This window comes from Malurus melanocephalus, unplaced genomic scaffold (genome assembly GCF_030028575.1).
Source record: "Malurus melanocephalus ecotype Western Australia unplaced genomic scaffold, MMel_1.1 scaffold_3, whole genome shotgun sequence".
Lineage (NCBI taxonomy): Eukaryota > Metazoa > Chordata > Aves > Passeriformes > Maluridae > Malurus > Malurus melanocephalus.
Genome location: NW_026623235.1, coordinates 1,366,062 through 1,390,594, shown reverse-complemented (window position 1 = coordinate 1,390,594; position 24,533 = coordinate 1,366,062). Strand labels below are relative to the sequence as shown.

Sequence of the window (24,533 nt, the reverse complement as noted above, 5' to 3'; positions counted from 1 at the left end):
AGTGACAGAGACAGAGCAGAAAGAGAGTGACAGAGACAGAATAAAGAAAATACCACCATCTGTGGATCCCAATGCTGTTCCRTTGATCCTCTCCAGGATCCTTGGTGGTGATGATCTCCCCAGAAAGCACAGAATCCCACGGGCAAATATACACTCAGGCCAGGTGGCAATGTCCAGGCATGTCCCCTGGGGGAGGGCGGGCAGTCTCTTGCAACAGACTCTGTTGCACCACGTGCAGTCCTATGGTGCAAAGCCTCTGGGGAGCACTTTGGGGGGTCTTYGGTGGACTGTGACACCCCTCAGCTGCTTCTCACATGCATGTCCCGTGGATGTGGCCTGTGGGGTTGGGTGTTCCACAGCTGGCCCAGTTTGTGTAAGGGAGGAGGGGTGTTCACTAGCTCTGACCAGAGCTCACACCCCAAATCTCCTCCCTTTGTCCTTTTTCGGGGCCAGGGGAGTCTGTATCAGATTGGCTTCTGTGGGCTCTGGTCTACCCCACCCAAATCTGGCCAGGGAAGAATCTCAGCTGCATTTACATTCCTTTCCCCCAGCTTTGTTTGTTTCTCCCTAGGGCTGAGATGATTGAACAATAGTGTCTTATTTGTGCAGCTTAATTTACAGTACAAAGTCCCAGTCAGGTATCGTCAGGGAGSCTTCTTTGGTTGTAGCTTCTTTATTCAGTTTTTATTACAATGAGCAAAACTTTATATTAATATTTGAGGCAAGAACTRTTTCAGGCTCTGACACTGGCCAGTGCTCCAAGGTGGTGCTAAGGTGTCTGACCACTAGTCCTTATTTTCTCTAAGCAACAGCGCAAAATACATATGTTTGTGTTGTTGTCATTATTATTGTTATTACATTTCTGTGTTTTAATATGTGGTCATATCTTTTCTCATTTACAATAATGAATTCTCCAGATATTGTAGAAAAGTCCTTCCATTTACATGAGAAGATAAGTTTGCTCTCTCCTTCTCTCCCACTCCTTCTCCCTCTCTCCATCTTGTTTTCCTCTCCTTTTCTTTTTCCCCTCCCCTTCCTCTAGGCTGAAATATTTTACATATTGAAAACTCTTGCAAGTCATGTAAAAAGTGAACTGCTAAGGTGAAGTAACAGAAGATGGGAGTAGCTCATCTATAATTCCATGTAGCCTCAGGAGTATATATGAAAWCTGATCGAACACTTGAGAAAGTGGGTGGCAAAGAAATTCTAAGAAGCTCAAAAATAATGTTTTCCCAGACAACATGCTGTAGAATTTAGTGCTTCTGATGCAGTTTGGTCCCATTCACTCTAAAAATACTGTGAATATTCGGAATTAATTTTGTTTTCTAGAATCTCTTAAGTTCAAATGAAAGCTTGTGCACTTAGGGATTTAGAAACTGACATTACTAGACTGAGACTGATGAAGTCCGAATTTTATATTACCTGAGAGAATAATTTTTAAGTCTTTTCATGTTCATTATGACACATTCTTTAAATAGACAGTCCACTTGTGAGAATTAGAGAACAAATTATGGAATTAATAATAATAATAATAATAATAATAATAATAATAATAATAATAATAATAATAATAATAATAATATCATAGACTTTGATGAAAATGATTAATGAAATATACCCATATGAATACTTTATTTACTTGAGTTTACAAAATGAGTTGAATCCTTCTCTGACCACCCAAAACTTGTGGAATATGATCTGTGTTTTGAACTTCTACATCAGCAATAGGAAGGAGTTCTGTAACTTTCAGCTACAGCTGGGAAGCTCTAAGCTTCCCAGTACCAGAAATGTACTGAACCTAGTGGAGCAAGTCACAGGTCATTAAGAYGATGAAAGTGCTGGAACAGCTCTTGTTTGAGAAGAGAGTGAGATCACTGGATCTGTTCAGACAGGACAGGAGAGTGTGCAGGAGACCTTGTGTATGTAAATACCAATAGGAATGAATGAAGGAGTCAGAGTCTTTTCAGCAATACCCAGAAGAAGCAATTGACACTACAATATATGAAATTCCATCTGGATCTAAAAAACAAATCTTTTACTGTGAGGATGGTCAAGAGCAGGTTGCCCAGACAGGTTGCGGAGTGCCTGTTCTTGGMGATGATTCAAAACTTGACCAGACATGATTCAGGACAAACTGCTCTAAGTGACCTTGTTGAGCAGGTGAGTTGGCATGGATGATCTCCAGAGGTCCCTTCCAACCTGAATGTTTCTGTGAATCTGTGATTTTATTACCAAAAGAAACCAAAACCAAAACAAAAAAAAACAAAACAAAACAAAAAACAAAACAACAAAAAGCAAAAGAAAATAATAAAATCCAAGAAAACAAAGAGAAAAAAACAACAAAAAAATAACCAAAGAATTTTCCCTATGCTCTCCATGACAGCTCCTTTCTGTTACCCTTTCTTTTAAATTTAGATATCACAAAACACCTAAAGTTGCAATAGAATTGACAGCATTTATATACCAATAATTCCGTAAATAATCTGGGAAACAAATATTTATTGTTTTTTTTAAGCAGGAAAAAAAGAGGATTTTGAAATACAATCTTGCCTTTTTTTTTTTTCTTTAATGGCATTCCACTATATATTATTTAAAATCTTTTCATAAGACTGACAATAAAAATATTTTATATCAATTCAGTGTCCCTTGGAGACAGTTTTCTGTGGTTTAGTTTTGTCACGTTATGAACTGTCAGGAAAATACCTCTTCCTGTAGGGTTTGTAAYGACCAGAGCTCTGTATTTTTCCTTTACCATGGAGTAAAAAATTAGAGTCCCTGAAGTGGGAACACCTTTCAATATAAAACAATAAWAAAAATGCATACACAGACATTTATCAGGTTGACCATTTTGCATAGATTGTACTTAGTGAACACATAGGAGCCAGATTCTGGAATTTTACCTACATGAAAGTACAACTTAATGAAGTTGCAATTCTGTGCTAAAGATTTTATTAAGGCTGATTGACAGGTGACGGACACAGCTAATGAAGGACAACTACAGCTGACTTGTCAGCTAAACTGAGTCTGGTTACACTGTTTTCAACTGGGGCTTRGGCGGGAAGCACTTGAAATTACCATGGCTTGGAAATTTGAAATTGTTTCAAGAAACTTCAGTGATGCAGAAAGACATTTAGGTTCTTTTTTTTTAATTTTTGCAGATTATAGTTTTTTTTCTTTTTGAATGGAGCTGGAGATGGTAGGGGGTTGGCTTTCTGTGGTTTTTTTTTTTTTTTTTTTTTTTTTTTTTTTTTTTTTTTTTTTGTTTTTTGTTTTTTTTTAAATGATTAACAAATAAGCAAAAACATATAAAACCATAGGGTATAATATCAATTAAATCTGCATTTTAAATTAYTTTGAGAAATGTAGAGATATGAGCATGTGCCTCTAAACTAACAAAACCTGATTATTGCTTTTGTTAGCCACTCAAGACTTTTCTTTTGAACTGTTTGGATTGTTACAGAGACCAATTTGAGAAGAAAATTAACTTTACTAAATAGATGTCACAACCAATATTTTAATTAAATGATAATTAAAGAACATTATGACAACTTTCTCTGAGTATTAATGTAAATTACTGAACAAATTTAGAAGTTAAACTGATTAAATTAATTAGATGACATGAAACAGTGGGTTCATAAGTCAGACTTAGAAGGTGATTTTAGTAGGCATTTAATAATAATGGAAATTAGAAGATCTGRTGATGCTGATATTTAAAACTTAGCTCTTGGAAATAGGGAAACAAACTGGTTTTATTCTTAATTTCAAAAGGAACTTAAAAATAATTTTGCTTGGTGAAATTTTGGACAACTTGTTCCTAAAATCTTCTTAAAATTCAAAAAGTGAGGTTTGAAATTCTTCCTCTTTGAGAAGGCATTTCAGAAAAGCCGTCTGGAGAAACAAAGATGATGAGAGCTGTGTCATCCAGACATCGCCAAAGGGATACGAGAACAACTCACATTTCAGTGGAGTGATAGATTCAGTCTAAGCATAAGCAAAAGGGAACACAGCYAAAAAGAACTAAGAATTTCTTATTTGTCCAATTCACATTTTATGTCTAGCATTCAGATTGTCTAATTAACACAGATGGCACATAAGCTTCCTAGTAGCTGCTTCTTTTCCCTGTTTTTTTTTTGTGCCCTAACATCAACGTTTGCCTTCCACTTGCAGAGGGCAGTGGGGAGAAATGTTTTACAATTTATCAGCATCCCGAGTTCAGTGCTTGGAGGAATATGATGATCCTAGTGGGATTCCCTTCTCCTTTGGGTCTCCTTAGGCAGTTATCCTTATGTACTTGTTCAAACAACCAGCTTGTTTGTGATTTTTTTTTTGTGTGTTTTGTTGTTGTTATTTTTTGTTTTCTTTTTTGTTTCCCATTTACTGTTTTGAATTTGCAGAATACACTCCCCCTCTCACACCCCCATTTCCACCACCATCAAGGGCTGTTGAATATTTTACATTAGTCAGAGCTTCACTGCACATGACTGGCACAAAAGCTCAGACAGAAGTAACAGGTCACACTGTTACCAAACTTCTGCTTTGTCTCAAACCTGTTAAAATCAGCTTTGGCCAAGGCAAACCCAGCCAAGCACTGAACCCTTCCATGGCAGGTCATTACAAAAATGTTTGTGGCCATTTAACCTTAATGGGGTAGGACCCCATAACTTTACTAAAAAGAAACTTTAAATGCTTTCTTCACCTCCAGAATCTAGAGTTCTCTCCAGGCTATTGCCTATGTGATGCTGACAAATAGACCACATATAATTTTTTTGTTTTTTTGTTTTTTTGTTTTTTGTTTTGTTTTTTTTTAGTGAATAATAGCTATATATTAAAAATCGTTACTGAATTAGTTCTGTGGAGAACAATGGTGTAAAATCCATTCTTTCTTCAGTCTGAAGGGATAAAAAAGTAATCAACAACTTCCATATCATGATTTAGGGATAAGGGAAAAGCCAAAAAAGTGGGGAAGTTCACTATAATTAAAGAAACTGTTTTCATGGATGAGGTTTATAGTAAATGCATACACGCGTATGGAGAAAATGGTTGCATCAACAACTAGAARTTTCAAATGGGGAGAAGAAATTGTGCTTGACTATCTGAAAAATAGTGAATTATATAAAAATTATATCAAAATTTAAACTTTTAAACCAGTAGTAACATTGTCAGCAGTAATGAAGGAAAAAAATGGAAAGATAGCTTTCAGTTTAAAATTTTGGCTAAATTAAAGGGGAAACAAAATGTGATGGCCTTAATTGTGAGTGATAAAAATGGAGTGCACTGTTGAATACAGTCACTTTCTTGTTGATAAGACCTTGAGGTTGTCAGCAATTTATTATTTATTACATACAATTATGCATTTTTTAGACTGCTGTCTTGCAATTACTTGAAACAGATATAAATGTAATAGCTGTAGGTTATGCACATAGCTGCARTAATAAATCTTATAAAATGCTTAACTCTAAGAAGTATGGAAAACCCCCTAGAGCATAAGTGTTATGGTTGCTTTCTACATGGCATTTGTATATCATATTTAAGTCAAAAAATACCATCATATTTTGATTATCATCATTCCATCTCATGATAGAAACCATTGAGCACTATGGCTATCTAAAGATACTGTGTTACAATTAATTTATTCAAGTGTATTGCGCTAATATGATTTTCTCCTCAGATTGCTTATTTTTCTGCGTATGCTTAACCTTTTAAATGTATAGTAAGTAATAGGTAAATTAAATCTAAAATAACCCAGACAATGTACATTGTGTTAGTGTATCTGTAAAATGGGAAAATATACTTGGACAGTAGGAAGTTACTATGTATTCAGTTAACATGGCAATTACTACTTTTAACTTTTTMTTTCAACCTAAAGGACACCTGTAATCTGACAGTCCAGCCGCAGGCTTCATAAAATGAAAGCACAGACACAGTGTAATAAATAACATTTGGCATAGCGGTATGGTGCATTATTTCCTGCTTTAGCATCGCTTTTAAAAAGACTAAAAGCTGCACATGACAGAATTTAAGCCCTGGGCATAGTTTCTTCTCTAAATAAAAAAGTGTTTCTAAAATACAACCACCAAGAAATAAGAATAATCTAAAAGCTTCAAGGCACCTTTTCTACAACTCTGTAGAAACCGAATCACTTCATCTAGTGTGACATATGTASTGTAATATATAGTGTGCCAAGTCAATTAAATTGTTAATTGACTGTTTTTAARATAAACAGATGGTAGGTCAACTTTTATTCACTTCCAACAATTTTAGGTCCCACACCTATTGGTGATATGCTCATATAACCCAGCAGGGAGCTGAAAAAAGATTGTCAATGCCTTTTCCAAACTGTTTGCTTTTCCTCCCCCTCCCTTGTTTTAAGGAGTATTTAAAACTGGTTTTATTTTATGGGTTTTTCTACAAGTATCGTGAGGGGGGGTTGTGTTTTTGTTTATCTTTCTAAAACGAAGCTATAGATTAGAAAKAATCATATAAAGATGTAGAGTAGTGATTGGAAGTTTGCCAGTTTTGATCTTTTCAACCAGTTATAATGTATTATAAAATTAATTAGCTTTAGCATGGTCTTATTACTCAGCTGACTGGTGCCTGGAAATACTTTTCCCATTGCTTCTGTAGTTTACTTAKTTATTTTAAGTGTCTTTTAAGTAATTTAGAAATGACTATATTTAGGATATCTGGCTAGAGATGCAAACCATAATCAAAATAATTACATTTGTGGTTTATTCTCAATTTTTAAGAGTTTTGTTCTCTCTGTTCTCCAAGTAGCAATGTGTTATTACTTTCCATGCCAGGACAGGATTTTCTTAGAATAGAATCATAAAGGTTGGAAGAAACCTTCAAGATCATCCAATCCAGCTGTTCACTCAGCACTACCACTGCAAACCCTAAACCACAAATCASGTCATCCAGTGCCAGATCCAGATGCCTCTTAAACACCTCCAGGGGTGGTGACTCCACCTACCCCAATGCCTGACCACCCTAACAGTGAATTTTTTCATTCTAATAGCTAATGTGAATTTCCCCAATCTCAAGACTATTTCTTCTGGTCTTCTCACTGCACAGCAGAAGAGACCAGCCCCCACCTTGCAATGCCCTCCTTGTAGAGAGTGATGAGGTCCCCCATGAGCCTCCTCTTCTTGAGATTAAACAAACTCAGCTCCCTCTGCAATTTCTGCTAAGGCATATTTCCTAGACCTTACATGAGCCTTGTTGCTCTTCTCTGGACATACTCCAACACCTTAATGTTGTTTYTGAAGTGAGGGTCCCAGAACTRAATGCAGCCTCACCTCAAGTGCTGAGTACACTTCTTCCTGCAGATGCCCTCTTTTTTCATCGATATGTCTGCTAAAGCAGAACTGTCTGTTAGGTAAATTCTGGAGCATATACYTTCATTTAAGTATTAGTCTAATAAAGACTAGAAAGTGGAAAAGTATTATATTCCTTCAGTGTGAAGCTTTGTGCAGAGAGTGTATGGACGGACAACACAAAAGTAGCCTATGCCTTTTGTCTGTGTGGTTTGCAAGCCACAGATAACCTGAGCAAAAGGATCACCATTCCAGAGTGTTCCTCARTGACTGTAAGCTTCCTAGTTCCAGTGACACCAATACTACTGATAAAAGTTCTCACCACGCAGTCTTTGCATTTTCTTCAAAACCAGTAGAAATCAAGCAGAAGTACTATTAAAGCATTTTGTCATATTTTCTGTTCCTTTTGCTCCTCATAAATATTTTCCATTCTTTTCCCATTGAGAGTTTCAGAGGTTTTCTAAAAATCAAGGGTTTTCTCCCTTTAAATATAAAAATTATGTTATGAAAAATATGAAAAAAAGAAAAATAATGAAAGTTATGAAAAATGCTTTTAATCAATATCTTGATTTTAAAATATGGAGGTTTAGATACACTCTTCATTCGGCAAGTTGGGGGGAAAAAAAGTCCAGACTTAGTCAGTAATTTAAAAAGAAGAGAAAAACAAAAAAAAWTGGGTTTTGCCCAAATCTGGTTATTCCTAAAACATTAGGAGAGATTAAACTTAATGTTGTCTAGGATACTTCTGTATCAATTGAATTCTGGTTGTCTTTATGYCCATGGATTATTTGGTCATAAAACCATCATTGCTCTCTGTAGTTCCAATCTTTAAGTCAGTCAAAATAAATGTATTTAATTCTAACACTTCTGTGCCAAATGATGTACTTATTGTCATCTATGACATGCATCTGTTTACAAAAATTTTCATTTTTCTACTTTTTTAAATAGTTACAAAATTTWAAAAAAGCCACATTTATTATAAGCAGGAGAGATTTCTTGTTGTTTGTTGACACAGTAGTTCTATTAATTTATTTTTCCAGAGCATTTCAAATAAGATTCTTGCCAGACTTAAACACTCCTTTTATAAAATTGTCATAATTCTAGGGTGTGGTTGAGCTCTAGACAGATTCGTTGTGGGGACGTAAAGAAGATATGAAGATTTTGGCACTGTACTGTGACCCAAGCTGATAGTGAAGATGAATCATAGCAACATAGTGTGATCTGGGCCCAGTGCAGCTGCAATTTCACATTACTCCTGTCCCTMTTCACCATTACCAAACTACCAGCAATACACTTGATGTGCCTAAGAAATTAATGTGGTTTYAATAATGAGGTTTTGTTGCCACAGAAGCTTTTTTTATGAGCAGATTGCTAGTGTGTTTCAAGTAGAAATTTACTCTATATACAAGTTTTTATCCAAGTTTTTTGTTCAGTAAAATGCATGTATAAATGCTGTTTCTGTATAGGGTAAGAGCTTCAGTCACTTGACCAAAGAATAAAATGAGGTAGCTGTTTTGTAGAGTTTTTCTTAGCTCATTTTCAGCTTTTTATGGCAGCTTGYCTTCATAACTTTTCTGTGAAATGAAATGTTTAGTGGCAGATATTAAATTTTAGAGAAATAATGAACATTTGACTTAAAGACCTAATTTCAAGTTACTGTATTTTCATTTAAATGATTGGTAGAAAATGATGGTCAATGCAAAGGAAAGTTAACTTCTCCGAAAGTCATGGAGTCCATGTGAAGAATCAAATTTAAATCTTGAGAAGTTTCATAGAACTGTTTGTTGAGAAGCAGGGATGGCATCCCATTCTAAAGCACAAACACTCAAAAACATAATGTGGATATGGAATGAAAAATGTAAGAGTCAAGGTGAATTATCATAAAAGGCAGATTCACAAAGCGTTTTATGCAGACAAGTGTTCTATGTCCACCTCTTTTGCAGAAGTGAAATTTACTGGGTGGTTTAGTGAAATAATTAAGTGTGGGTAACATCCCATTAGATCTCTTCTGGAAGGATCCAAGAATAAATGTCACTCTTTAGACTTCTAATTTTTCATGATTTCTAGTGTTATTTCATTTTTACTACTTTTCTACTTTTAAGCACCACTTACACCACTACTTTCAGTAGAAAGTGGGTTGATTATTGATGAAGTGAACATTTATTTTTCTTGCTAAGTGGCTCCAWATCTTGTTGGAGATTCCATTGTCATTTACATCAGTCAGATATTTTAGGTGAAAGTTTGGCCTGTTCTATACTGCCATCATGAGTTTGCATTTAACACTTGCATTTATGAAATTAAATAAATCTGTAGGAATATATTTTTGTCACCTGAACTTTCTGAACCTGCTTTCAAGTAACTGGCATCTGCTAGAATGTATCTGACTTGTACTTTTTCACTAATACCTTCAAATAGCCAAAATGGTTTCCAGCTGTAGAACACAAAGAGTCCCAAATCTGATTCCTTTCTGTTCATATAGGTTCCCTTCAACAAAGGATATTTCTTATTTCTTTTGTCAGCTTCATTAAAACACTCGTCTTCACAAAGGGAATGGAATTATGTGTTGCAGAATTTGTAAGTAACATTGAGGACCAACTTACAGTAATATTGTGTTTCCTTCTCTCACTCTTTCACTTTATACTTCTTTAGTTCATTTTCAGGCTTCCATTGAATGACAGTGGACATATACATGGTTTATTCCTAATCTCTAAACTCATAGTGATCACAGTTTACGCTCTGCCTCTTAAATCAGTGAATGTAATTCAATAAGATTTAGGAATCCCCATTTAACTTCTATATGTGGAAATTATAAGGGGTTATCACTAATAAAAATCATTGTAATAGAATGTTATAAAGTGTAACTTAAATGCAATCTCAACACTTGTATGTTTTCTGGCTGGTTTTCAATCTACTGTTTTAGTTGTCTTACAAATCACTAAAAAGAGTAAAGCCACTTAAAGGAATTCTAAGGGATGCACGGGAGTCTAAACTGAATTTAAATGTCTTTCTTGATGGTTGTGAGGGGAGTAATTTTCTTTATAAGTTGGAGAGGAACACATGCTATTTGTTGGAATTCATTGTTTTATATGCTTTTCCTTACTTTGTCTTTAAGGTCATTGTCTGCTTTTTATTTCCTTGTCATGACTCCATAACTGTAGCAAATGTAAATGTTCTGACCTTGAAATTGCAGGAATGATGTAGAGATAATTATGTCACACTTTGGTTTTTGTTTTTTTTTTTTTTTTTTTTTTTTTCTTTTTTTTTTTCGCTGATCCTTACTGTAGTTCCAATTTTTTCTGTTACGTGGTAGCTCAAAAATTAGGCACATAGTTTTCATTTAGTTTTTGCTTTGAAAAATGCATGATCCATGATTCTGCAGTTCTAGCAAATGAAGAAGGTTTGCAGGCTGCATAATTTCCGAAGTACCGCACATGTCCTTCTTAAAAAGTGATCTACTTAATCTACTTAACTTCCATGGAAACCTGGAGAAGTTAAAAGCTGTGGTGTCTCTCTGGCAGGTCTTATGCATGGTAGCAGTCTTGCCTGCCAACCTTCATGGCAAAATTAGGGTTCTCTGAAAAAAAAWTCATAACTGCCTATAACTTGAAAAGCAACAAATACTTTGTTTTTAGACAGTCTCTGTTGAAAAGGTGGTTCATGGAGTGAGATTCTGTCCAGTTGTCATAAACTTATTATATATGACTGAGGAGRCTCTATAAACATGCACATCAGTAAATATTACATTCGTTTAAAAAATCCCAACAGCACAAGTTAAAGTTACAGTAAATATTCTGGCAGTAGTTTTGATATCTACTTTCTCCCCATAAACAATGGCTATGATCCAGTTAACCAGGGATGCCTCTGCCCAAATTRAGGTACAAATGAGACCRTATGCCAAAGCCAAAAATACAGAAGATAGTTCCCACCCATGGATACATCAGCATCCCATTGGCCCTTCTTTGCCCTGGGCATCTTGGTGGTATGGTTCCCAGAGTTTTCCTTCTGGGGCTAACACCTTTAKGCAGCCCAAGTTCCAGATATCCATGGGGTGTGGATGCTGTTCCCATAATTTAGGGCAATATAGGTACCCTGAGATTAGCTCGCTTGGTGGCAGTAATGTAAAGATTGTGGATTCAATCCCTATACATGCTGTTCACTTAAGAGYTGGACTCGATCCTTGTGCCCTCTTTCAACTCAGAATATTCTGTGATTCTCTGTATGAGCAGTTACTTTCTATCCCACAGTTTGCCACATTGGGAATTTTTGCCTGGATGCATTAACCAGGATGAGTTGACCAGATTGTACCTCCTTCAGGCCTGGAATCAGCACCTTCCTGTTGAGAATTCCTCCCTTCTGTGCTTATTGCAAGTTCCCACTGTGGTGGCGTTTTCTATGGCAAGTTCCTTCTGTGGCCTTCAGAGTATTTTAAAAGAGGCAACTCTGCTCTTTAAGTCCTTAGAACCATTAAAAAGAGTAATATCTTTACTGGTAATATTCTGCCACATAACAAAAATATAACTACAAAATCAAAGCAGATCTGATCTAATAATCTGATCTGCTCATTTTTTTTCTCAGATCTTTATAATCTTTAATACATAGTTTTGATAAAAATATTGGAGTAGTTTTGACAATACAAAAGCATATGAAAATCCCAAAAGTTGATTTTATCTGAATGTTGTTCCTTTACAGGCCTTAACTAGATGACTGACTAATACCTAACATAAGCATACACAAACCTAATAGAATAACAGTGTTTTGAAAGCAAGACCATTTCTTCACTAGAAAACTGTCACCAAAAAAAATCTACTTTTCAATGTAAGGGGGATTGTCTGTGTGCTCCTTCCCTTAAAAATTAGATATTTTAGAATTGTTTCTGATATAGAATTGAGTATCTCTTTCATGACTTAAAAAAAACAAAACAAAACAAAACCTATTTCTGTTTAGAAAATTAAGCTCAGATGTAATTAATATTTTAAATTCTGAGTCCATAATTACAGCTTTTAGGTATTTGATGTGACCTCTTCATTTTATTAAAGAGCTAACTCATATACCCAGTACTGTTTTATAAATCAGAGTGTTTCTGTAGAAAGAAAAGCATGAATCAGAAACCTGTTTAGTCTCTCAAGAATTCTATGTTATTTTGGTGTCTGAATGGGTGGTGTTTGAGAGATGCACCCGCACAGGTCCCAGTGGTCRTTTTCCACTGTGCTGGAATTAGGATTTCTCCACAATCTGTTTACCATTAGACCTCTGGTTCAGTGTGTGCTGCAGTAGTTAATTTTCAAAAACTATTCAAAAACTACTAATGAGACATAGTATGATAGAGGTGAAAATTCATCTCAACAGTATTTGATGTTTCTGTCTTTATGGAGTGGACTGAATTAAAAAAAAAAAAAAAAAGGAAGATGGGTTTTATAGAGGGCAATCTTTTTGCAAAGTCAATTTTTCAAAAATTATGAAGTGCCACTATGTAAGTTACTCATGAAAGCATAAGTGGGCTCTGTGCGCAAATTCATTATCATAGTCTTTAATTACACAGTCACACAGCATTTCCCTAAGGCTCCCTGCCTCCTTCATTGCATTGGATGAATGGTGACTTGAGTATGTGGCAGCTGTTTAWTATTTTTAAGTTCATCATTCACATGTTGGCCTTTGCCTTATTTACTATTTATTTTCTTTTGAAGCCTGAAATAAGTATACAGTTATTCTCTATCAGTTTTAGCACATATATGATCTTATTTTCTAAACATAACAAAGATTGTAATACTTTTTTCTCCACATGAAGAGAAAAAAAAAAAATCATTATTATCCTTCTGTTATATGTGGAGAAAAGGGGATAAGAATAAATCAGAATTAGTGACAAAACTGTATTGTAACTTCTTATTGCATGATGCACAACTCAGGCTTTATTGCTGCCAGCCAGACTGGAATATTAAGTCATGCCTTGCAGCTCTCATGTACTTTCCTGATATTATTTACYTTTTATAAAAACAGCAACAAAAAAAAATGTTACTGAGACACTTCAAAAATTAAATTCACATGAGAGATGGCCAAATGTTGAAATTGTGGGTTTTCATTCTCTCTAGACTTATACATTTAGTAGTGCTAACATTTTTATCACATCACAGCCTCTAACTTCTTAGATTCTTGTCACATTTTTAATTACAGCAGTGTGCTTTTCAGGTAGCTAGACTGACATTTTACTAGTTACTTTGTCTTCTCTGTAGACAATATCTCAAAAACTGACATTTCAAGCTGTTTTAAAAACATAGTCTATCTTTTTGAACAAAAGTAACTGGCAAAAGTAAAACTATGTACATCCATAAAACTAGTATTTAGGTAACTCCTATAATTAAATTCACTCCATGAAAATTTTCCCTACAGTAATCCTTTCTAACTTTTTTTTTGTTATACAGGTTTAATTCCTAACTGTCAAAATAATGATCTGCCTGCCTAGCAGTAACCCTTAAAGCCAAAGGAATTCTGCTTTCTTTGTATTGCAGGGGTCTGTTAGTTTGCATATATGCTTATTTCKCAAACCAAGCTTATAGTTACATAATTACGTGGTAACACATTGTCCTAACCTGTTAGCTCCTCCTAATTTAGTTGTCCTTCAGGTGTTTTTCTATATCTCCTATAAAAGTCTTCTCCATAGTTTTACCAGTCACTAAAGTGAGACTGATTGTAGTTTCCAGGGTCATCCTTCTTGCCTTTCTTGAAAATTGGGATGTATTAGCCACCTCCCAGTTAACTGGGACCTGTGCAGATTCCCAAAAAGATTCAAAAATCCCTTAGAAAGGTTTTGTCATGACATCAGTCAGTTCTTTGAGTGTTCTCAGATGAATCCTGCCGGGCCCCAGAGACTTACAGGGATCCAGGTGGAGCAGCAGATCCCACACAAATTTCTAGTTTCCTGGGAATTTACCATAGTCACAGTCATGTCCCTCCAGCTCAGGGCAATGGGAAACCCATAGCCCATAATCAGTGTTTAAGGCTGAAGCAAAGAAAACATTGAGCATTTCTACCTTGTCCCTATGTCCCTGTTTTTCAGGTGACCATCTGCATGCTGCAACAGGATGATGTTATTTTTGCACTGCCTTTTGCTATTGAGGCATTTAAAAAGGCACTTTTAGCTATCTTGCAGAGTTCTGGCCAGCTTCAGCTCTAACTGAGCTTGGGCAACATGAATTTTCTCATTACATTGGCGAGTAGCCTCTCTGTATTCCTCCTACGTCACCTGATGTTGCTTTCACTGGCCACACACTTTCTTTTTTCACTTTTACCCCAGAAGGTCCTTGCTCGACCAAGTCAGCCCTCTGCCTTTCCTGCCTGACATTTTGGAATTGTCTGCTCCTGTGCACTAAGGAGGTAGCATTTAAAAAGTGACCAGTGCTGATGAATCTCAGCAGCTTTAAAAGGGCCTGCTCTTCTTGTGTCCAGAAGTTTTCCTGACAGTTTTCATCCTGTCACCAGAGATTATAAACCCAAATGCTTTATTGTCACTGTGGCCAATATGGTCATCAATCACTACTTCACCCATGAGCCTGTTATAATCCCATTTAATAACACCAAAATAATGTTAGGATATGATTATTAAGAGATTCCTCTTCCCGAATTAAGGTGCAGACAAAATCATATGCCTATCTCAATAGAACAGATTTTATTTAATAATAAATGTGAGGTAGCAAGAGAGATATGAAGAGAAGAAAGGGGAGAGGGGAAAAAGGAGGGGTAGGGGGAAAGGAAGGGGGAGTGGAGGATGGAGCGGGGGGAGGAGGGGAGGAGGAGAGAAGGGAGGGAAGGGAAGGGAAGGGAGGAAGAGAGATAGAGAGTGTGTAAACAAAAGATATCACAATCATGTGAGTTCCTGCAGCATCCCATCAGTCCCTCTTCTGGTCTTCTCAGTGGGTTAATGCATCCAGAGGACGGACACTTTTATTGAGTCCAAATCCCAGGTGTCCACAGATAAATCATTGCTGTTCTCACAGTTTAGGCTGGCATGTGTATAAGGACTTGCTTCCTTTCTCACAGGTTGCCATGATGGAAATTTTTGTCCAGACAGGTTACCCAGATCTGCCTCACCAGTCCTGGCATCTTCCTGTTGTTGCCACCTGTGCTTTTCCCACAGTCTGCACAGTGGAATTTTGTCTGGTGTGCTCATTCCAAACGTTCACCTCCATTAGGTCTGATATTAACACCTTCCTGTTTGCCATCTGTGCTTAAGTTCCTGTATGGTAGCTTATCTTATGGAAACTTCCTTCTCTGACTGCTTGAGACAGTTCATGGTGCTCTTGAAGTCCTTACAGATCCCCTCCCTATTAGCAAGCCACAAACCARAAAGGACATCAGGACCTTTTCTAGTCATCTTCTTTAGTATCTGTACCAGGAAGTTATCAACTTCCAGGAATTCCAGGATTCCAGGAATCTTCTGGACCTGTTTTTATTATCAGGTGTGTGGTATTCACAGTTAATATCTGGGAAGCTGAAGTGCTCAGCTTCAGTTTGGTTGGAGAGAGAGCCTTGATACTGTACCAGGGCTGCTCAGCAGTAGCCAAAACACTGGTGTGTCATCAACAAGTCCTCACTACCACTGCTAACCACATCCCTATGAGATCTGCTGTGAGGAAAGATGACTCCTTTCCAGCCAGACCAAATACACTATACACGGTTTTTTTTTTGTTTGTTTGTTTGTTTTTTTTTGTTTGTTTGTTTGTTTGTTTGTTTGTTTGGTTTGTTTTTTTTTATATAGAGGGTCTGTTTTGAGCTTTTTTCTCCTGAGTTTTTTCCCTGTCAAAACTGGCATTAGTTTATTTTGCTGCACTATGAAACAGCTTATCCCCAGGTTACATTCTTGGACAATTGTCTTTGGAGTATGTGCACCAAAGTGGTAGCTAAGAGAGGATTTAATTCCTTCCTAGAAGAGAAATATACAGGAAAAGGTTTCATTGTTCTGAAAAACATGATCTCATAGGGGAAGCAAGTAATTTTCTGATGCGTGTCTTGCAGAATAATAAAAAAAAAAAGAACACGCTGCTGCTGATTATTAATCACTGCAAGTGAAATCACCTAACTCTTTTGTTTTCTTCTGGGAAAAAAAAAAAAATTAAAATGCTCTGCAGTTTTGTAGCACTACAGTTTTGTAGTGAACATCACAGAAGCCCAGCCTAAAACTTGCTTGACAGTTTTTGTATTACTTTAGGATAAACTATTGCTATATTTATTTTAACATGTGCTGTGGGCATCTGCATAACTATTTTATCCCGAAATGCACTCCTTCGATTTTAGCTTAGTGTTAGTATTCTTTTACTGATTTACCTAAGGTTGCTATGCTGGCCATCAGCAGACTAATAATTTTCACCTTTATTTATTATTWAGCACCTTTTAAAAATAATCTCTAATTTAAAAGTATTTCTTGACTTATTGATTTTTCCTAGTGGAGGAAGAAATTCTTATGTGTAATTTAACAAGAAGCCTATGACAATGTAGAACACCAAGTTGTAGTGAATGTTTTTCAAGCCTCTGAGTTTTTGTTTTGTAAATTTTCTTTCAAATGCCTTGTGAGGTTTTGGCATTAGTTTGAGCATAGTTACATTTTGCTTGAACAACTCTCATTTTCAGAAAACTGTCCACTTCTAAGAAGGTGATCTTTGAATCATTGTTAGCTGTGGGTTCTTTCGAATATAATGCTTGGAAGAGTGGAACTACACCATAGCAGATGAGATACTGACAGAAATACTACTTCTGACCAATTATGGCAGGGCAATAATCAAGTGTTACATAGTAAAACTGTCCTACAATGCTARTTAAAAGCTTTCCCTAAATATGATTTTGTAAAGGAGCAGATTGTAAAGGCAGTGCAGGCTCTAGGTCTTGCCTGAGATTGGAAAGCAAACAATTTTTTTTCAGGTTGAACATCCAGTTCTGACATTAAGGGTAATTGCTGCATAATTGCTGTTTTGTTCTAAGACTTGGTTGATTTGCTGAGGCCCAGGTGTATTATATTTGCTGGCATATTACTTGGAATAATAAATCTATAATTATCTCCAACTACTTTGTGGGGAAAACTCACGCTGTACTTGCAGTGTTACAGCAGAAATGGCCCAAAGTGTTTGACATTGTTAGGCTACATTTCCAGGAAGTCATGCTCTTTCTCGTGAATCAGAAACACTAAACAAGAAGCTGTAGTTGCTCTCTGACTCATAATATTTATTACTACTTTGAAATCATTGAAGCTGCTGAGAAAGATAACAGATTTCTTAGTGCTATTTAGCTTCACTTTTTTCACTTTGTAAATGAAAATGGCAATAGGCAGCCTAAAGTAATCTTTGTGGCTAGCAGGCTATTCACATTTTCATTTGCTTGAATCCTTTTAACTTGGCTATCAAGTGATGTATGCACAATTTGAAGAAGAGTTATTGCATCTTCAAGTGCTCTGACATAACTCTTCTTCATACAATATTTTTGTAGAATCACAGAATGATTTGAGTTGGAAGGGACCTTAAAGATCATTTAGTGCCAACCTTTCCACCGTAATCAGGGATGCCATCCACTAGATAAGGTTTCTCAGGGCACCATTCAACATGTTCTTGAACCCTTCCAAGGATGGGGCATCTGCAACTTCTCTAGGCAACCTGTTCCAATGCCTCACAGTAAAGAATTTATTCTTAATATCTGACCTAAGTCTCTCCTCTTTAAGTCTAAGGCTGTTTCTCTTTGTTCTGTCAGTACATGTCCAGAAACTGTTTTGAATCAGTCTGAATCAGTCCTTTTGTTTTCTGTGATCCTTATTTCTTCTATATTTCAGTTTCAAAAATTGAAATAAATAACATTATTATTATTTCAAGTTGTKTGAGCTGTCAGTAAGGTTCAGTACAGCAAAGGGGTGTGACAGAGCATGAGAAGGAGAATACAACAGGAAAAAAATGAGGTGCTTCTATATATTTTTAGATGGTTATGTTCATTGTCCTGCAGTTGATCTAAAACTTAGTTAAAAAATTAAGTTATCAATTAAATATGTTTATAATTTAGAAGCTATACATTTAGTTTCAGTGATTATTTATTTTTGTCTTTAAAATTTTGGTATTAAATTGGATGTACATACAATTTGGAATACTACATTTTTCTCTCCTGCTCTTTAGATATTAGTCTTTTTTATGGGAAAAAAGTGGACTAAAAGCAGATCACATTCAACTTATAGGGAAATTATGCAACTTAGAGAGATTTATTTCAACTTATAGAGAGATTTATTTCAATGCATGAACTGGAAAATTTACTCTCATCATCACATTGATATTTTTCCGATATTTTAATACTACACCTTGGACATGCAGTCATAGTAGGGAAGTTCCTTTCTAAGTTTTACTTATTCTTCTCCCATCCATATGCAAATAAACTCTTATCTCAAATTTGGATCTTTTAACCATAACAGAGAGTGAAACACTAAAGCATATTATTGGAAAAAAACAAATCAGTAGTTTGATACTGAATCATCATTCAGTTTAATAAAACAAGAACTAGTTTAATTATTCTTTACAATTTAGAAACTCTGAACTTTGTCTTTTGGGCTTAACTTTGATTTTTGGGCTGAAATTATCTGTATGCAATGGCTGTCTCACTTGAAGTGCTTATGAGCAAATTCAAGCATCTTTGAAGACCATGATTTCAGGAAAATGCATTCCAATTTAGCCAGTAACAAAAAAGAAAGGCAAACTTTTTTATAAGTTCTAACTTTCTTGCACATTGAATCAGTGACCTGAAATTTGGCAAAGGGATATCTAACCAGATTTGGTTTGTAAAATTCTGATTTGCATAGGCTTACTCACTTGTTTAAGAGGATTTAGCTTGCAGAAACTGAAATCCCCAAGAGCTTAGTCCAAGYTGCAGTCTTATCAGAGCTCCTAGCAATATTTCTCTCTCTTATTGTTATTTTCTTTTGGGGGGTTCAGAGGTGTAAGAGCACTCAGTTTCTAACTTGGAAAAAGTCTACATTTAACAACCAAGATTAGATGAAATTTATATGCAAATCTTTGCTGGATAACCTCGGCTGACTGCAATATATCCACAAAACTCCCACTCCCCATCCTCAGCAGAACAGAGGAAGAAAATAAGGTGGTAAAACTCAAGGGCTGAGATGAAAATGAGAGATAACTTACCAGTTACTGTCACAGACAAACAAAATGAACTAAGGGAAGATTAATTTGATTTATTGCCAAATAAAAACGTGGTAGGATAGTACAAAGTGAGCACAAAACTAAAAACTTCCCCCCACCTCCTCTTTTTCCCAGATTTCACTCCTTCATTCCCAACTCTTCTAATTTTTCCTTCACCCAAGCAGGAAGAGTGGATGGGGAATGGGGACTRTGGTCAGTTCATAACAGTTGGTCTCTGCCACTCCTTCCTCCTCATGCTCTTCCCTTTTATTCAGYGTGGGGTCCTTTCCATCGTCTGCAGTGCTTGCAGTTCTTTTAGAGCTGCTCCAACGTGTGTCCTTTCCATGGGGTGTGGTCCTTTAGGAACAGACTGCTCCCCAAGTTGCCGATTCTTTCTGGGCTTATCCACGGCTCCAGCAGTGAGCTCCATGTGCTGCAGACAGGCAGCCTGCTTTGCTATGCTCTTCACCATGGGCTGCAGGGCAATCTCTGCTCTGACACCTGGAGCACCTTCTCCCCTTCCTTCTCTGACCTTGGTGTTTTCAGGCTTGTTTCTCACATATTCTTATTGATCTTCTGTCACAATTGTTTTTGACTTTTTGTTACTCTTTCTTAAATACATTTTCATAAGGGCACCACTACCCTTTSTGATGGGTTCAACGTTGGCCAGAATAGATCCTTCTCCAAGAAGGCCTCTTCTCACAGAATTCACTTCTGCAGACCCCTGGCTACAAAACCCCTGCTGTCTAAACCCAGTACAAACACACTACATGACTTTCATTGGAGCAAACCCTTCTTTGCGCTTACAGAGCTGATCTGGGAACTGTCTTGTGTGTATGTGTGTGTGTTTGGCAGAGAGCAGTATTTATTCTGGGGTTTTGGGTTGTGTTTTTTGTGGTTTTGGTTTTAGTCTGTTGTAGCTTCCTTTTGGAAAGATGTGGTTGCCTTGTCTCAGAAGGGAATAACTGATCAAACTAGAAAGAAGCAGGATGAAGGATCATGTGACCAGAACCTTGGGCAACAAAACAAGCCACATAAGTAAGTCTTGGTAACTGTTTCTCTACAGTTTCTCTACACTGTTTTTTGCTCTGTTCTGTGGCCTTCTGCAAAGGCAAAAGCAAGGTGGAACTAACAGTATTAGACCCTGACTAGATTGTATAGTCACATGTATATTGAGAATATGATGCAGGTACCCATTATTCAAGGTCTCAGAGGAGAAATTTATTGATTGTCATTAAAGAAGAGTTTCAAAGCTGGTCGGATTTCCTTCATGTTGTAAGATATCAAAAGTTTTGAAAGGTTCTGCAGATAATATGCTGCAATAGGTTCACTGCTGTCACAGACCAACTCTGAATGTGTCAAGAGATACATTGTTAATGATAGGTTCAACAGTCTTGGGTTTGGACTTCTATCTGCACAGATTTACCATCAAAGAACAAAAAGAACAGTGCTATTCATAGCAAAAGGGTCATAAGGATTTGAGGGTATTGGTGGAATGGAAAACTGCTGCTATGAGCATGTGCTCTTGCAGAGCAGAAAGTCGATTGCAGACTGGGCTGTATCAAAAGAAGCTTGGCCAGCAGGCCAAGGGACATGATTCTCCCCCTCTACTCCACTTTTTTCAGAACTCACCTGGACTACYGCATGCATTCCTGGTGCTCCTGGCATAAGAAAAACATTAACCTGGTAAAGCACATCCAGAGGAGAGCCAGGAAGATGATCAGAGGGCTGGAGCATCTCTCCTGTGAAGACAGGCTTAGAGATTTTGGGTCATTTAGCTTGGAGAAGAGATTTTGAGCCCTTATAGCAGCCTTCCAGTACCTAGAGAGGGCTTACAAGAAAGATGAGGAAGGACTTTTTATCAGGGAGTGCAGAGAGGGGATGAGGGATAAAGGTTTTAACTGAAAGAGGGRAGATTTACATTGGATGTAAGGAAGATGTTTTTCATAGTGTAGATGGTGATACACTGAAGCGGATGTCCCATAATATGAATYAGTCAAAGTTAGATTGGACAGGGCTTTCTTTTAGTAACCTAATCTAATGGAAGATGTCCCTAGCTATGGGAAGAGGGTTGGAACTAGAGGATTTTTAAGGTCCCTTCCAACTCAAATCTATGATTCTGGCTTGAACCTTCCTATGAATTTATGGAAGGTGAATGAGTGGAAATGTTTTTTAGAAGATTCCTCCGTGCCTGTAACTCCTGAAAGTTCAAAACAGGATTTAATTTGAGAGAATATCATAGCTCTAACATTCGTAGAAACAGAAATCATYCAGATTCCTTGCAATTAAGACTAGTGAGGTAAAATKGTTCTTGAATATAAAGAAGTTATTTTGCATATGTTTACAGAATGTATGTGTATATAAATTTGTACATATTTCTATATACATATGTCTAGCCTCCTTTTGATTTTAGGTAATTCTTTTGGTGCCACTAATCCCATTTCTGCCATGTCATTTGTTCCTCAATTTGAGCTGTATTGCAACATGGATAGGGTTTGCACATTGGGGATCTAATCTGTGTTTATGCTTTTAAGAACTCATGTTCTACTAGCAGTCTTTTASTTATTATTGTCTAAAAATCTATGAAATAAAATAGGGCAGAAATACTTTTCCTCATATCCTTTACATTTCAAGTATTCTATAAACACAAAGAGTTCTGATTTTTCTAATCCCTTGTAGTGGTTTAACCCTAGCCAACAACTAAGCCCAACACAACCACTCACTCATTCCCCCRGTGGGATTCCTTATGCAGAATTTCTTCCTTGAGCTGCAGTATAGGAACAGACTCAGCGGTGCATTTGACAACTGTTCTTACGYAGATGATTTTAATTTTCTTAGAATTTTCTACATGTCAACATATACATGCACGGAGTTTGTTTTATTCTTCTATAAATAAATTCCTTATTTATTTCAACAGAAATTGAAAAGGAAAGCTGTGGGGATCCTGGAACACCACTGTATGGTATCAGAGAAGGGGATGGATTTTCTAATCGTGATGTTTTAAGGTTTGAGTGTCAGTTTGGATTTGAATTAATTGGAGAGAAATCTATCATTTGCCAAGAAAACAACCAGTGGTCTGCAAACATACCAATCTGTATTTGTATGTACCAAATATTTTCTTCTTATTATTTTTAAGGCATAAAGTTATGATAAGTTTTTACTTATAAGGAATTTGTGTGATTGATTTCAGAGTTATTACAATGTAACTCATCTGACAGGATGAATTTACTTCTGTTTAGTGGCAGGTTTGCCTAATGTWCATGTCCAAGAGATAGGTTCTAGAATCGCTAAAGCATTTTTTTCTCTTATAGTAACTCTTAAATCAGTTGTCTTTGAAATAGTCGTTTATTACTAGGGTTTTTTTTTTTTTTTGGTAGGATTCTGTTTATTTTATGATGTATGTTATGTATGATGCAATTTTGATAGCTAGTCTTATTTTAATATATATCCTTAGATTAGAAGTTGCTGAGTTAAAATCAAGTGTTTAAATTATTTACATTTTTCCCATTTATTATATATCAATACCTTTTAGAACTTAAATTTATCATAGATATTTATAACTCTCTTCCAGGTGCATTGTACAACATAGGTAAAACCAATGTTGTGGTATTTATTTGTGGCAGCACTTCTCTTAACTTCTCCGCTAAAATAGTGTGGATCAAATATATTCAGAGTGCAATCAGTTGCTTTCATCTCTTCAACTCCATTTAATATGGCTTAGCTGAATTGGTTGAATATAATACATTATCCTGACAACAACAAAACATCTCTTGTCTTTTTGAGTCTTGCTAATTTCTTGTGCCTCTGTGTGAACAACAAATTATAAGGACACTATTGACTTTGTGCCCTTTAACATGCTCAGTGGGAGGTCTGCTCATCTAAATAGCTCCCTAYAAGAGAAAACAAGTGGTGCCAAGTGCTTGTTATCAAGGCTAAATTGTAAGGACTGTCATGGATTTCCAATGCAACAAGAATGTTCTTTATTTCTTGTGGGCTCTACTTGGGAGGTAGTTGTATTGAGAGGAAAGGAATATGGAAACTTTCTTTCCAGATTCACAACAAATTATGAATTATTCAGTTGAGGTAATCAAGTTTTAAGATCTCTTGCAGAAMCTTAGTAAGTTTCTTATTGAAGTGTTTTATTCTGTTGTCTAATTTCTCTCTCTCTTTTTTTGGCAGTTCCCTGTCTTTCCAATTTCACTGCACCAATGGGAACAGTTCTTTCACCTGATTATCCAGAGGGATATGGGAATAATTTAAACTGTATCTGGACAATAATTTCAGACCCTGGGAGCCGAATTCATCTCTCTTTTAATGACTTTGATTTGGAATCTCAGTTTGACTTCCTTGCAGTTAAAGATGGCGACTCTCCAGATTCCCCCATAATTGGAACATTTACGGGTGCTGAAGTTCCTTCCCATCTTACCAGTAATGGTCATATTTTGCGTCTGGAATTTCAAGCYGACCATTCAATGTCAGGACGTGGATTTAACATCACTTATAACAGTGAGTAATAGTATTTTTTGATTGTGTACGCATTTTGTTTTCAATATACTCCAGGAGATAGGCATAAAATGATGCTATGGTAATACACCTTCAAGCAATCCCAGTATACCTAAAAATTCATAATGTAGGTGTTCGGATTATTGTACAAATACTGTGCTAGTGCTGAAAATAGATGCATAGTTCTTATTTATGGCTTTGTGATGGGCGTGTTTGGAAGACTGACAAATCAGGCCCTTTCCAAACTGTATAATAGGACTTTACTGGATTTGCTGACAGTGCAGTTGGTGCTGTGTAATATGAATCACCACCATGGCCTGTACAAAACTGTTATTTATCAAAACTCRTGTGTTTGACTGTGAACATGTGCAGTATCCTGGAGCTGCAGGATGGCTGCAGTTTTTGTTAGGTCCCAGTCAATACCGTTAAGTGAGCAGCCATAGGAGCTCTTTCTCAGTCAAACCACAATAGACTTGTCTTCTTTTTTTGCTGTTTTACCTTCCTTACATTCATTTATTGACCACAAAACAATAATTGAAGGGGACTGTTACACCTGCTGCTGAAACAC

The 24,533-nt window shown here is 36.4% G+C and overlaps 1 protein-coding gene across 3 annotated transcripts in view; it reads left to right on the top strand.

Moving 5' to 3' along the window:
• Positions 1 to 24,533, top strand: part of CSMD3 (CUB and Sushi multiple domains 3) — a 575,335-nt gene that overhangs the window by 305,719 nt on the left and 245,083 nt on the right. For all 3 annotated transcript variants that reach the window (XM_057367689.1, XM_057367683.1, XM_057367675.1), the window contains 2 exons: positions 22,380 to 22,562; positions 23,642 to 23,968. In XM_057367689.1, coding sequence (XP_057223672.1) covers positions 22,380 to 22,562; positions 23,642 to 23,968 — 510 coding nt within the window. The remainder of the gene's footprint in view (positions 1 to 22,379; positions 22,563 to 23,641; positions 23,969 to 24,533) is intronic.